The sequence below is a fragment of the Dromaius novaehollandiae genome, chromosome W (assembly GCF_036370855.1).
Source record: "Dromaius novaehollandiae isolate bDroNov1 chromosome W, bDroNov1.hap1, whole genome shotgun sequence".
NCBI lineage: Eukaryota > Metazoa > Chordata > Aves > Casuariiformes > Dromaiidae > Dromaius > Dromaius novaehollandiae.
In genome coordinates, this window is record NC_088130.1 from 17,285,691 (window position 1) to 17,301,145 (window position 15,455).

The 15,455-nt window shown below is 40.0% G+C and overlaps 1 protein-coding gene across 7 annotated transcripts in view; it reads right to left on the minus strand.

The window, feature by feature from the left end:
• Positions 1–11,801: 11,801 nt before the first annotated feature.
• LOC135323501 (Fanconi anemia group C protein-like) overlaps positions 11,802–15,455 on the minus strand; it is an 85,193-nt gene continuing 81,539 nt past the window's right edge. For all 7 annotated transcript variants that reach the window (XM_064499873.1, XM_064499870.1, XM_064499874.1 and 4 more), the window contains 2 exons: positions 14,132–14,329; positions 11,802–12,182 (listed from right to left, as the gene is read on the minus strand). In XM_064499873.1, coding sequence (XP_064355943.1) covers positions 12,039–12,182; positions 14,132–14,329 — 342 coding nt within the window. In that variant the 3' untranslated portion in view covers positions 11,802–12,038. The remainder of the gene's footprint in view (positions 12,183–14,131; positions 14,330–15,455) is intronic.

Consider the following 15,455-nt stretch of genomic DNA (forward strand, 5'->3'; position numbering starts at 1 on the left):
GCCTTTCCAGGCACGCAGTGTCATTACCTGAATTATGGGACAGTCAGCAACTTCTTTCAAATGCAGTGAGAGGTAGGAGATTGTCCAAGAACATGCTGAGTTACTGCAATGGCTTCTAATGTAGTTGCACTCACAGATGTATTTATTAAGGGATCCTATTCATAAAGGAGTTACGCCTCATTTCACAGACTTTTCTGCAAAGGCCAGCAAGGGAAACCAACTTACTTACTTTTTTGCTTTTTCCATTGTGTAAGGGAAAGAACCAAGAGCTGAATAAGGCTTTTACACAAGACACACAGAATTCAGGTATTTTTGTAAGCCTTGAGTAGTTCATATCCAGTACAAGTAAAACAACATTGCAAATTAAGACAGTAACACATTCCAGACAGGCATCACAATGATAACCAAGTTTTTTGTTCTCGCAAAACAATCTAATTATTTTCTTACTTTTTTTTTTTTAATATGGAAAAACAGCAGCAGTTTAGTTCCCTTGCTACAGCTGTTCCAATCTGTCTAAACTGTATTAGCAAGAGTAGGAATCTCAAAATTGATTTCCTTGCCTCCGTCAAAGTATAACTTGATGATCCCTCACACATTGGAGGGACTGAGACCAAGAACTGAAAAAAATTAATGCGTAACACCAAATATCCTCAAAAAATGGCAAGGAAAGGACAGACCTGCCCTGTTTCGGGGTGTGTGCGCCCTTTTACTGTTCATCGAAGCATCGCTGAACAGAGTGAGGCTCCAGCCGTAGTAGTAAGCTAAAGGTGGTTTCATGGAGTTACACGCAAACTTAACCTACTGGCAGCAAAGGAGAACAAAGGACAGTAAGATTAATGTATTTATTATATAGTAGCTCCCACTGCCTTAAACAGAAGTAAGCATTATCATTCATTAGTTTAAAATCTTTGTGAACTACATAAAAGAAAAAAAACAACTCACTGGGTGTGACCCATGCTCTGAGTCACTTAAGCTTCTAATAGCAGTTAGTAAAAACTGCAGAAAAAACAAGTTCAGTACTGTTTATTTTATTAAAGATTCTCCCAAGGTAGGTGTTTGCCTAGTAATTTCCTTAGAGGAGGAGGTCTATCCCAGTAGATCCTAATTATAGTAAATAAAAGCATGCAAAGGAAGAGTATCAAAATTTATTGCAGCCAAAACTGTTACTTTGTTACATTTTATACTGCTACCCAGTCAATGTGCTGAAATCCTGTGGAACAATTTGCTGCCAGTTTGTTGTTTAAACAGTGCTTTCTCAAGTATAAGCAGGCATTTTGGGAAATGGCAAAAAAAAAAAAAAAGTTACAACATTAATGCTCTCTTTTGGAGGTGAAAAGTAAGCCTCTGAGGCTAACGTAGTTTCAATATACGTAGCTATGACAAGCACAGCCATTCCTGTAGGAGTGTCCTCGTCCTACTTCTATTATACTCGGCCCCTCAATAAAATAAAGCATTTTGTTCTTTTTCTCCTAATTTAGTCCTTTCTAAGCATACAGATAATTTTACTTTGGATAGCGTTAAAAGCCCCTGTGCAGAACGCTGGAATGGCTCCCATCGATTCCATTAAGCCAGTGTCTTATTCAAGAAGGCGCAGCAGATGGTTAGGCTCTGATTCATTTCTGGACATAGCTTTTAACTATAAAAAAAAGTCTCAAGCTGATAAGTGACTAATAATAGTCAACTAATCAATATAGTTATGCAAGGATCAACACCCATTTTCCTGTGAATATTACAGCGTCACCTCTTTAGAGTAAAGCCAGACTACCATGGGCCAGTTGACGAGATAACTCTTGCTCCTCAGATGAGATGCATTTGCTGACACCAGTTTCTCAACTTCATTTTCTCTCTTTATCTTTGCTGGGCTGTTTGCAGCTGCCACCTCTGCCCTTTCTCCTTTTAGGGAGCATTAACTGTACAGTATTGCATGTTCCTCTCAGTATTATATTCAAGCAAGCTAGGAACAGCTTTGCAGCCTGGAAACAGGTCTAGCCAGAAATGCAGCCTTATCAAGTAGGCAGCCTGGGAAAATGAGCTCCGGCGCTTAAAGCCGAAGGAGCCAGTATATATTTCTGACAGTACCTGTACTATACAGCAGAGCGCGTTACGGTGAACAGGACAGCACAGATGATATTACACCTAAAGAAATATATAGAGCTGAGCCATCTAACTTACTTCCACTATAGAAGTCGCTATCATTAAGATCTGTTTTAAACCACAGTTGTGCTGTCCACGCATATTCTTGCACAAGTGAAAACCCTGCTTCATGAACATGCAATGAATTGTATTTTGCTGCACAGCAAGGCAAAAGGCCTCAGGAGGATGAACCCCCCCCCCCCCCCCCCCCCGTTCAGTTAGAGCAAAGACAAATTAGGGGTTCTTGAGCACTGTGAAAAATGCTACAACAAAAGAGTCCCATAGAGTTAGACCATGGTAAAACTTAATCCAGAGTATTGCAGCCATACAATTTATCTCCACAGCTGATGAAGGCCTTGAGAATTACTATTAAACTAAGCGGTATTACGGAAAATTTTACTTGTTTTGCTAAATTTCAGGGTGTAGACTCCTCTGCGCTCATAAGCACGCAGGAGGAAACAGGACTGTGCCATCTTCATAAGAATGAACCAGCAATCAAGGTCCTGAAAGGGAGAAGTGATGACACAGAAGTGATATTCTCCCCATTTGCATGTTGTGCTGCACTTTAAAGGCAGCCATTCTTAAGTTTTATTCAGCTTTCCCTGCTTTTTTTTCTCCCCATCTAAGCAAACCACATTTCTCTTTCCCTATCCCAATAGCATTAGAGTCCTTCCAAACCTGCCAAGCCATTGCGTTTTTCTGTCACTATGAGCCAAAGGCTTCACACAGTTTCATGTTGATTTCTTCCATGCTGAAACTTGACAGAAGCTTTAAGGAACACTGGAAAAACCGCACCCTGCCAGCCAGGCTGAAGCGTCATCCCTGAGCCGTCACGCTGTACTGGCGAGTGGCAGAGAACACCCGTCATGAGCGGCGGCAGGTACCACATGTGCTGCAACGTTCATGTGCGGCACAGTAAGCCACTGTGCGGAGAGATGGATTTTCCTCCTGCATAGCACCGCTGTCGAAGCTGCTGTGCCAAAAGAGGGAGGAATTTCCATGCTTTCACAGGTCTCTCTCCGTATGTGTGATTTAAAAGTCAGGAATAGATGTATACAAATTATCCAAGAACGTTCAAGTTTTACAACGTCTGTAACTTAATGGCATTTTCCTCTGAGCAAAGCGCTCTCTCGATACGAGACATGCTTCTACAGCAAGACTATCATTTGACACAAACCCACACACAGAACACAAATACTTACTGTCTAATTCACTGCACGCTTTATTCCAGGAAAGTGGTTCTCAATATCTAAAAGCCGAAGTTTGGGGGGGTTTTTTTGTTTTTTTTTGTTTTTTTAACTATGAAAATACCTACCTTTGTGCTACAATTTCTGGCATCTATGAATCAGGTCTGATACGCCCAATAACGGGAAACTTTTTACAGACACATAAATTAAGAGCGTATTTTCTCGTGGCCCCGCACTTAGAGGCCCAGAATTGTAATCTAAAAACCAAGTAATTACAAGAAAAGATAAGGAGGATACCAAAAAAAGGAGGAGATTAAATTACATAGACTTTCACCGTAAGTATATTCACTTTAAGCCCCTATAAATACTGAAGCACCTGTACACACTACAGTGGTATACACAATATATTGGAAGTATTATTAAAAAAAGAAAAAAGTTCTCTTGCTGAAAGGATGACCTTTTGTGCCAATGAAATATGCCAATGCATGAGGAAATTGAGATACTTTCACAGTAGTTGGGAGGTGAACTGCATTTATCCAAAATTTACTCTAAACCTGACTGCACATCTTCTGCACAAAATTAAGGGCCTACATCCTATTTCTTAATAGCCACCAGAAAACATTTCTTAATAGCTACTTCCAACAGAAGTAACATCCACACTACTATTATACAAAAATTATTTTTGCTTACTGCTTCCTTGCTAGAGGTGACAGCTCTTCTGTCCCCTCACACATCACTGCACAGCAGCTGGACGTCTTGGTAACCTTCCATTCCTTCAGCCCACTTCAGTTCTCTCAAAAAAATGCCTGTTTCTCTTCCAACTGCCCGGCTTTTTCTCTGGGCTTGCCGAGAGCGGTGTTTCAGCGCTGAGGCTCCCTGCTGAAACTCATTCGAGGACATTTTATTCAGGAGCCTTTGGTGTCTGCTCTGCTGCCGGCCTCTTCTCCAGACGCCTTGACTCTTGTTCCTAGATCTAGACAGGCAAGTTTGAGAGGCCAGTATTTGGCACCATAAGGTAGTTTACTTCATCTTCAGTCCCGAAAGGACAGTGGTCATCTGCTACATAGAGAAAAGGAGCCTGTTTATTTTTTTACATTACCTCACATTGTTATATCCCAATATCCTCTAACTTCAGTCATTTTTACATTTAGTAGTAACAGTGACCTGCTCTATGACAGTACCCCCTTACAGTAAACTCTCGCAAACACATAACAAAGCTAAAAACCACAGTATGTTTAGCAGCCACATTACTCATTTCTGCATCTCTTGGTGTTCCTAATACTCACCCCATTTCCCTACCAAGCACGACCAATTAAAATTCCATTCCAATTTATTCAATTTTATGTCTGAAAGGTACTACGCCCTTTCTTGTTCCTTGGTGTAAAACACAACTCTCCACCTTCCTCCCTCACGCCTTTCACATGACCCCTTCATCTTCCCCCCCCCCCCCCCCCCACCACTGCTCACCTCAGTAATCCACCTCTGCAGTACTGTGGCTTATATACAATTTTGTCATTGCCACCACTTGCACTGAAACTGCCTGTCGTGCCCTAAACTCATCATCACCTCACCTCTGACTACAAGAAGCAGCAGCCAATTTTAGTACTAAAGGGAAGCATTTGCCCCCAACTCCTTGTATACAAAAAAATGCAACCACATCACTTAAATGCTCACCTTTTTTACATAGATGGGGAGTCAGGCGAATAATCACTCGCCAGGTTGTCTATTTTATGCAAGAGCAAAAACGAGCAAGTCCTCTATTGTCCTTTTATGGCTTCTGTGCACACCACCTCTGCTGCTTAGCACTCTCCTTTCCTCAGCCAAATCACAGGACGGCAAGGGTTTCTCCCACTTGGGAGATGGGAGGAGGGAGTGGGAAGTACGAAGCAGTTGTGCTAGGAAAATGGCAAGACTAGAGTCTGTTAAACTAGTTGATTCCCTCTTACCAATATCAAGTAATGCCGGTATCAGCTGCGGGATGAATGTGATGCTGAGAAAAGCAATTGCTTTACACCAAACAGCACAGGTCAGTGCTAAAAGTTTATGTATTTTTAGCAGTATAATTTACATTTTAGCATCAAAAGCATACAATGTCACAACCACAGTTTTCTAACAGGTAAGAACACCAAGCAGAAATTACTCTCTCCTCCTGGAAACAGTTAGTACAAGAAAAAGAGCAAAAGGGATGGGTTTCTGACACGTTTCAGAGGTGGTGAGAAGGCACTGCTCCCAGGGAAGTCAGCAAGGAGGCACCTACTCGCAGAACTTCCGAAACATCAGAGCTGAATTGTCCTTAAGAGTCACGAAACAAAATTGAACTGACAGGAAGGTGATGAAGGAGACACTACAACATGATCTCCCATAACAGTTCTTTTCACGTTTTCTGTAAATATATATGGATTGCCACACTGGAATAGGTTTTTGACTACTGGGCTTTTGAATGACTGATTTCTGAAACAGAGAAGACCGCACAGATATAACACCAAACTGTCGTCTTCTGACAATATCATAAATCTAAAATAATTCTATTACAATTGAGTTTACCAAGTCTGAAGAAATTGGGCCGGGGAAGAGCTGATTTAGAGACTGCTATATGGTAGGATCTTGGTGAGAGAGAAGTATGTATGTGAAGGATCTCAATAAAAAGGCCAGATTTTCAGTTCAGATGAATTTTATAAATGCAAGACCTTCAGTTTTATTCTATGATGATTGCATAACTTGTGGTATTCAGTCTTAAAAATATATCACTATATATAAAGCGACTGGATCTACTGCTTGCAAAACCTGTCCATCCACTGAGAAGAGGTAACAGGAAATCCTGTCTCTAGCTCAGCTGCTGGAAAGGCAGAACAAATCAGAACAGCAGCAGCCTCTCCCAGGTGACAAAGTAAATCTTACCTAAAAATCAATTGACTGTGACACTAACTTTATGGGTGTGAATTAACAATAATTAGCATATTAAGATTTGTACTAGGGTAGTGCCTGGGAGCAGAGCCGGCATTACACACGTAGGGACATACAGGGGCGAAGACAGGCACCTTCTCCGTCTCTGACAACCACGCTGGGTGACTTGTGCTCTTACCTAACTCAGCCGAGCAACAAACCAGTCACTTTGTTTGGTTGAGTTGCTTTGAGCTAGAAACCTTTGTCATGGATCTTGCCTACATGGGTGTTAGACACTGGGCAGAAAAAGAGGAGAGGGAAGAGAAAGAAAAGGCAATGTTTCTGCCCCAAAATTAATTGTCCGAGAGCTCTCTCTGCCAATATAGCAAGTGGAAACAAAGCTATTGAAAAGAAACCAAGATCATGAAGTTGTTATGAAAAATAATCAACTCTTAAGACAAATACAGAATAATTACCTGCAAAGTGCTGAATCTGCCATCATCTGAAACCTTTAAGTCCCAGTAGAAATACCTTTCCAAAAGAGATGTTACAGCTCAGTCACAAGGTTTGGGCTTGGCATTTGCTCAGGACGGTTCCCTGGGCTGGGCGAAGCAGGCCAGAGCAAGCAGCCAGAGCTATTTGTCCTGTCCTTAAAATTATGCTATGTATTGACTAGCACTGATATCTTCTGTGTGTTAGGAGAGAAGTAAACCCCAAAAAAGGAAAGTTCGAGAAGAAGTTAGTGGCCTCTAAAAACAACATTTATATTTTTGTTGCATCTCCAGAAAAGATGACAATGATCCTGCCTAGTAGAAACTCACAGTTAATGCCTGAGTTCACACACACACGCGCACGCAGAGATATCACTAATTTCCATCTTAAGAAATACTTCTGTAGCAAATTTCAAGGCCTCTTTCTCCAGTGGAATTAGATACTGGCTTTTCTCACTCTATCTGCAGACCTTTCAAGCTGATATGGAAGTGGTGCACAATAATGAGATTATGAATGCTTAAACACTTACTAGCAGTCTCTACTGGGAATGATAACACAGATGAGAAATTCATATCTTCAGATACCATTACAAGCTAGTTGGGAATAAAGAACTGAAGTCAGACCTTTAGACAGTTTATACAAATCAGAAGCTGCAGCATCAGTAGTCAAAACAAGGAGAAGCTGCTTTGTGATTCGTGAAATATCAAGAGACCTCTTAGCGGTAGCATGCAAATGACATTTGCATGAAACCTGCTTTGGAAGGCTCAAACCTGGAAACTAAGAAATAAAGTCAAAACAGTGAGGAGTGAATAAGCCATCGTTTCAGACTGCTTTGGCAGGTGCGCATGGGAAATCTCGAGGACAGTGTGATTCAGAAAGTGGAAGAATAACTAAGTAGAGGGTTCATTATGGTCAGGAACATGGAAAATTGTTTTCATTTCAGGATGGAAATATGCAGCTGCAAGACAGCTGATGGGCCCAACAGATATTTTTATTTGAAGTAATATAAAAGAGAATTATTGTTTGTGAGGGACTGGGTTTTTATAAAATGAGTCCATCCCAGACAGAAGAGTTGTGAAGCATGCTTTTAAAGTAGCAACATTTGTTAAGAGATGGGTAAGACAGTCAATATATGTACAGAGCTATTAAAGACGTAATATTGTTGGATTCTTCCTGCTATTTGTTGACGCTCAGGTTAACTGTCTTATAAGGAATTGTTATTTCTTAGTCATATCATACTACAAGCAAATTGATTAGAAATAAAACCCACAGCTATATTTCCGCAACTGAGTTTCGACATGCTGTGGGTTATTCTTTTTTCCTTTTCTCTCTCCCCCTCCCCACACATGCAAGAATACAAAATACAAACTAAGGCACAATCTGTACCTACAAATCGTATTGCTACAAATCAGCTACAGCCAGCTGACATTTCAAATTTTTGTTCGAGGGGCCGATGGCAACCCAGTGCCTATCCCTAGCTGGCTCTTGAACCTTGGCCATTAAAAGGACTCAGTCACTATGAGTACACTTAAGCCTTCAGAAGGGGCTCATGAGGTTTATTCCTTTCCTACAGCCAGACAGATGGTTAAAGGAAGATGGCCAACGCAAGCAGGGGAAACTCCTTTTTGGCATTCACTAGTGAACAGACCACCTAACAGCAAATTCCCAGAATAAGCTACTCCCTGCTAAGGCAGCAACTGAAATGGCTACCATGAACATATCCTTTAAGAGTCCAGACAAACATTCAAAGGAAAACATCTATCACGAGTGTGCAGAACTTGCCAGAGAGGTAGGTGAACTTAAGCAGGCCCACATGTGAGTGCTGCTATGAATTAAGTGCTAGAGGGGGGCCTGCGGCACCGGCTAACGGAGCGGCAGCGGCGTCATTCCTCGTGCTGCCCAGCAAAACAAGCTGGCTGCATAACACTCCCATTGCAGACTGCATGGGAAGCATAAAAACACGGATTCAAAAGCACGCTCAGTGCTGTGGTGCGAGACTCCCCATAAAACATTCCAGCTTTTCAAAGAAGGGGCCTAGCAGAAAGCTGGAGTTCAATGTCAGAACTTCTCACCTTTCTATATCCTTACAAGAAAAATCGCATTTTATTTAGCGCAGCATTATTCACTCACACACACTATCAGCATTTTATTCTGTCATTTGACAAAACAGTGAAGAAATGGATTAAATCTGTTCTTCTGGTGTTTTGATTGGTATTTGCTAGCCATTTCTGCTAGCCATTTCATCCTAAACTTGTATAATGCTTCTGGATTTTTTTGGATTGCGCACTCCCCCCCCACCTCAAAAACAAATCCAAGCCAAAACATACAACACCATGGCATGAAATCTAAATTACCTAAACTAATATTCACTCACTTGTACCTTCAGCCTGAATTTCTGTTAACACCTCGCCGCATTTGCAGTGCCACGGGTAGGGGAAACTGAGTGCAAATCCCAGTAACAGCAGATTAACATGTTAGTGCCAGCCAGCTAAATCCCAGTACCTGAGTGCAGAGCTGTTCCTAGCGCACCTCTCAACATGCGACGCGTTCCGCTCCGCACCTGCGGCGCGCCAAGGCCCTGGCTGACAAAAGCGCCCCAAGGGGAACGCGCGGGGCGGGAAGCTCGCAGAACTCAGAAGGATCTGCCTTAAGAGAGCCTGAGGCTGGAAAGAAGCATCGTCAGCAGAGCAGCCAAAGACACTGTTTGTATTCTTGTTTAAAACAACTCCCTGAAGTAGAAATACAGCTTCTGAAAAGCTCCCTATTCAGTATAAAATCCAGGATTAGGGTTCAGAGAAACGTGGAGACTGGAGGGAAGGGAGCAAGCTGCTTGAAGCGCCGATTTCAGGGCTCGCTGGCTGATTCTGCATAAAAGCACAGCCCTGCAGGCTCCAAAGAGCCCTTCCAGAAAGCGGGGATTACAGAGGAGAAGATGCACATTAGATGGATGATGCAGGGCCACCATATAAAAAATAAAAAAAAAAAAAAATCTTCCATTACTCAGATCTACCAAATACATGCTATTGCCTTCCACTGGCAAACTAACAAAAGTAGCTTCAACACGCCGCAAAACCACAGTTTATATCAGTGATAGATCATAATTCAAGCACTGTCAAAGAGCAAGGAAAAAGAAATACCAAAGATATATAATAACCACGCTAAATACAGCAAAAAGAATGCCAGTGCAGATGTCTCTTTTTAAAGTTATTGATAGCATTAATCGGATTTTTTCCTTTAAAGCATCCTGAAACCAGCAAACCCTCCTTGTAATGTTTAAGTCACACACTACCTCTCAAGAAGCCAAACACAGGAAAACGAGAATGTAGCTATTCAGTGCTCATTTTGTTCTTTCCACCTTTACTGCGTATTTCCTACCTACTTGAAATGACTTCTCATTATTTAACAGGATATTGATTCTGTTTCAGAAAGTTAGAGGCATTTTTGTACACTTTGTTAACGGTAGAAAAATGACAGCACTGCAAAAGGATGGTTACAAACTCACCTCCAGCAACTGACAACTACAGATACCAGGTATGGATAACTACAGATACCAATAGCATGGTATCTATAGGATTGACCAAACAGATCTTCAGGAATCTTATATTGCACCTCTTTGCCAATCTTTTGCTTCTTTTTTTTTCTTTTTTTTTTGTAGTTAAAATTATATAGTTTTAATATGGAGAGAATTTAAGGAAGGCCACTGAATCTCACATGTAACTGGATTAGAAAAGAAGTAAACCAAAGAATGTCATTCTTCCGCTGAAGCCAAAGTTTTAGATTGTCATCCTGGGGACAGCACTCAACACATTTGTTCCCTCTGAACAAATGCCTTAGAGTTTTTGGAAAACAAACCAACTTTTTGGTTTAAAAAACATGCCTTTCAAGTATATTTAGGGAATGGAAAACCAGATTGCTTGACTTTGCTTTTGTACATATGTGTGGCTACCAACAAATGAAAAGCTGCAACAAATCTCTCTTTGATTTTTCATTCAGAAATATTTTTGATCCAAAAAGACAGACAACTTTCTTCACAAACATATTAAATATTTACTGTTTCTTCATATGTTTGGAAGCAAATATTACAAGCATATTAATAAACTGACTGAGAGGACATGTAACTTCTGTATTTTGGTCTGATATGACTCACCAGGAACAAAATTGTAAGAAATTACTCAACAGCATTCCAGAAAATATCCTTCCACTTCTTACAGCCAAGGGATACATTATTTTTCTTTTCTCCTGCTCAAAAACAAATGCTACACTCACAAAGCTGTGTGAATTTAAGATACATGCCTCAGATCTTATATGCAACAATACTATTCCAAGTAGTATCTTTGTAGCATTCCAAGTAGAACATTACTATTCTGCATGCTTATTTTTCTAGTTAAACTGGAAACAGGTTCATAAAACTTTGGGGGACAAATGGTTTCATAAGGGTACAACAGTAGGCCATCACTCCCTGTTCATCATTTTCTTATCTGACAACCTAAAGAAAGAGTAAGCAAGCAAACTACCTCTGGACATAAAAAGAGATGAGTTTCAACCATACAGAAAGTCTGGCCTTCAAAACAGATATTTTCCTTAAGCCTGTATTGTGTTTTGTCTAGGTGAAAAAAGATTTCTTAAAGGAATAAACACTAGCATCAACCAGGGCACACTGAAGATAGACTGTTTGGGAGCCAACTTCCACCTGCAGCATCTGACAATGCAGATCAACAGTTTGGTATAGCACGTTGCAGAGAACAGCACTCTGCGAAAGCCACAGTACTGGCAAATACCATTCACAAATCTGAAAGGATTTTCATTTTGGAAACATTTTCAGAAAGAATTAAGGAGTGCAGGAAACATTGCTGATTTCCTGAGAACACGGAGTGCATTCACTATGACTCATTACCTCTCACTTGGGATCACTGTTAGTCTCGTAAAAGCAAAATTATGGACCAAACATTTTAGGAACAACTTAACAACCAAACAATTTGATGCAATTTGCTAATAAAACCATACATAATTTGGGAAAAAAATCCCTGATTCACAACCAGATAAACAATAAGGTGATAAACTGCTTCAAAGGACATAGCTTTCTTCTAAAAAAAGGGGTTAAGGACAAAGTTTTCAACCGTCTTTAATATTTCATGTTATATTCTAATAGGTTAACACTTCCAAAAAAAGCAGTATTTTCAAATATATTTGTGAGAAGACAGAGGTAAGGGTTATCCTTAACTAATACAGATTTTTTTTTTTTTTTTTACACTTTGATAACTAGCAGTGCAAGTTGGTCATGAAAGGCTGCCACCCGGCTAAAGATCTGATTCATTGGCTTGATAAATACATTACACTAAAAATCTAAACTTTCAATGTTAGTTTTTGAAGAAGATCATTCACCAGCTTCACAGTCCTTTGGTTTCTTTCTCCATTGCGGTTAATTCTGTATGCAGTACGGAAGAGAAGGCTACAGACTTCCTTGCTTGCATCACTTGTCCCAGTAATCTGAAGGAAAACAGAGAAGAAGGAAAATAATTTAATTATGTTGCTAAATGCAAACTCTGATCCTGCACTGAAGTACTGATTATTTTATATTGATATTAGCAACCAAACCACAGAAGCCCCCAGACTTGTCTCTCACCATTGAACACACATTAGGTGCTCTAATATTTAATAATAGTCGAGTTCAGGCACAAAATTTTGCCTTCTACCCAAGTACTCTCTTTTTATGCATCTTGAAGAAACTGAGCACCTTTGAGATCTCTAATGTCTCTCAAATTTAGCTGAAAGAAATCAAGAGGTTCAAAAGCTTTTAAAGGAAACATTAGCAGATAGACAATGCAACCATGTAGGAGTCAGCTCCTTAGAAATATGTTAAGGTCTTGCTGGGTTTAGGTAGCCATGTGAAAAAAGCTTCTCTAAAGTTTTCAGAAGTAAAAAATATCCCCCCCCCAAGAAAGATGGAGAAGCATAACAAAGTTCCAGGAAAAGACTATAAGGTGCCACTTTTGCAGATCGGGAGTGGCTTTCTTCCATGTATCTGCTAATCTATTATTCCCAAATTTTACTGTGCTTACCACTGCCACACATCCCAATTCCATTGCCTTTCACATACTGCCTTCACACCTTCAAATCACACTGGAGATCCTAGCTACATATTAAAGCTTCCAGAGATACAGTCAAAATAAAACAGATTGACATACTCTGTCCTACACCAGCTCATGACCTGCCTGTATTGGGGAATATTCAGATATATTTAAAATCCATTTATGCTGCTTTCTACAAATAAAAAAGGAACTTCCCTCCAGTTTTCCTTAACAGGTTACAGCAGCAGACTAGTATACTACAGCATAGCTGCTTGCTCAACAGTCATACTCCTCAAAAGAGAAAAACTAGCAACAGCAGACTGGGAGAATACAAACAAAAATCCTAATTTTAAAATATTACATTCTTATGCTTAGGAGGAGTTGACCATTTCTGAACTTACATCTAAGATGCTTGAAATATCTTAGCCCTTCTTACATGCAGAAATGCTGTCTGTTTGGTCAGCCAGAAGGAATAACAACCAAAATAGTTTTTCAGTTTCCCATGTCATAGAACCAGACTCCTTATACATGACATATACCCTATACAGAATAGAAGAAATGTAGATCACTGCTACTGAAAGGAAGAACTGAAGTGCTAAAACCATACCATGGCCCTGAACCTGCTTCCATAGGATACCTGAACTTCTTAAAAGATGTTTTTACAACCAGATAGGAAGAAATTTCTAATCTTATACTCACATAGCACCATTCATCTTGGGAGATACAAGCATTTCACTGCTCGTGCCAAAATATCTGAAGGCTCTCATCAAAAATAGCAAAATATTGTAGCACACATCCAACCTTTTACTCTTTTGCTCTTCAGATTTTTTTACCCCAAAAGTGACATCCTCTCAGGTCCTCATTCTTTCTTCTCTCAATTATTACACTATTCTCCCTTCTAGTTTCCTGAAGCACCAAACATCTGCCTCTTCGGTGTTAACACTTACTAACTATCTGCTTACATAATGGAAAATGGAAAGCGGACAGTTGGGATTACCTCTGCAGTTGCTGGATAATTAAGGGAGGGACTGATAATTGGCAAAAGCAAAATGTTTGCACATGGTATCGATGCCAAGTGCAAATGAACTGCAGGTATCCCTTAACTGCAAGCTACTAGTCAGAGTATTTCTGCAGCTCTATAGTCAGGACAGCAATCTTTTCAGTTGGATCCTGTGAAAGCAGTGTCAAGAAGGAAAATATTTTGATTGCAGCTACAACTGAGATGTAACAGGTTAGATATAGTTGCTGTACTTACAATCATCTTTAACCCTCTGTTCGGTATTTTCTTTCTTAAGAGGTAGGAACTTAAATCCAGAATTCTAAGAAAAAGGTATTTTACTTAAACTGAAAAAAGGAAGTAACACTTACATGGGAAATAAATTCCTGGGCAATCATATGTCCACCAGAAGAAAAAAGTAAAAAGCTGGTAAGAAGATGTGTTGTAAGATGCTGAGTACAACTTTGCTTTGTATCTGTTTTGTGTACAGCAGCCTGCAGATCTTTGACAGAGAGGACTGTACAACTGAAGAGCATCACAAGCTGATCATAGACTCCTCGAGCTTCTACCTGTAGGGAAAAATTTCAAAGGACACAGGATCAGAGAAGAGTAAAGGTCATATCTGTGGTATTTTGCCTTTGAATTTATTCACTAACAGGAAACTGAATCCTTGGCAAAAACTACCCAAACATGAAAAGGGTCTGAATTTAAGCAGCAGGGAGAACAGGGAAGGAAGGGCAGTACACATTTCTTTTATACTGATTCACACACACATAAGTGGACAGAATGGATTTTTTAACTTTCTTTGGTCTTACAAACTAAGCAGGCAGGGCATCAAGCCAGGATTTGACCTTTTTTAATAATAAAAGGAAATGGAGAAAATCCCTCAGCAGAACATAGTCAGATTTTTGCATTGTGAGAAAAAGAACAGAGGCTCCTCAAGGGCTCACTTCAATATTGCTGCTACAAATCAATTAAATCCCCATGCAACCTGACTTCAGCTGATAAAATGTTCTGATAAAAATGCAGTTTTTTCCTTCTTCCTGTGTTGTTTGCAACTTATGTTTTTACCTTTTGAGTTAGCCAATACAAACTCATTTTTATTAGGAGTAGAAAACAGAAGATTTTGGCACCTACACAATAGAAAAAGAACTATAAGCAACTATTGCAAAAAAATGCTAACAATAATTTTGCTCACTATATTAAAAATAAACTAAATAAACTGGTAAAATTTTTAAAAAGCAGCCAGTAATTGTAAGGACAATGGAAAAATATATCACTGCCGACCCAAAGGAAAAGGACACTATGTTTATCAACCATGTTTGTTAGGGCTATTTCTTTAGTCATTTACCTGACCTTGCTTTTCTCATCCCTCCTCCACTATCATTTCCATATGAAATAGTCTGGAAAAGCTGCTATTCTAGAAGTGAATTATGTTCAAAATGACATAGGGGGTAGCAAATGATACCAGAACCTAAAGTAAGGTAACTGGAATTCCTCAAGATCCTTTATCCCTGTATGCGTCCCATTCTTGGTGTGCTTCCATCCCATGTGCCAGCGATGGGAGATTTTTAGCTAGCAGGACCTGCTCCACAGACTCATGTATCCTAAGAGACTCCCTCTTAGTGCCAAAGTTATCATGACCAACCTCCAACCTTTTTTCTTCAACGTTACGGGATCTAAATGTATGAAAGA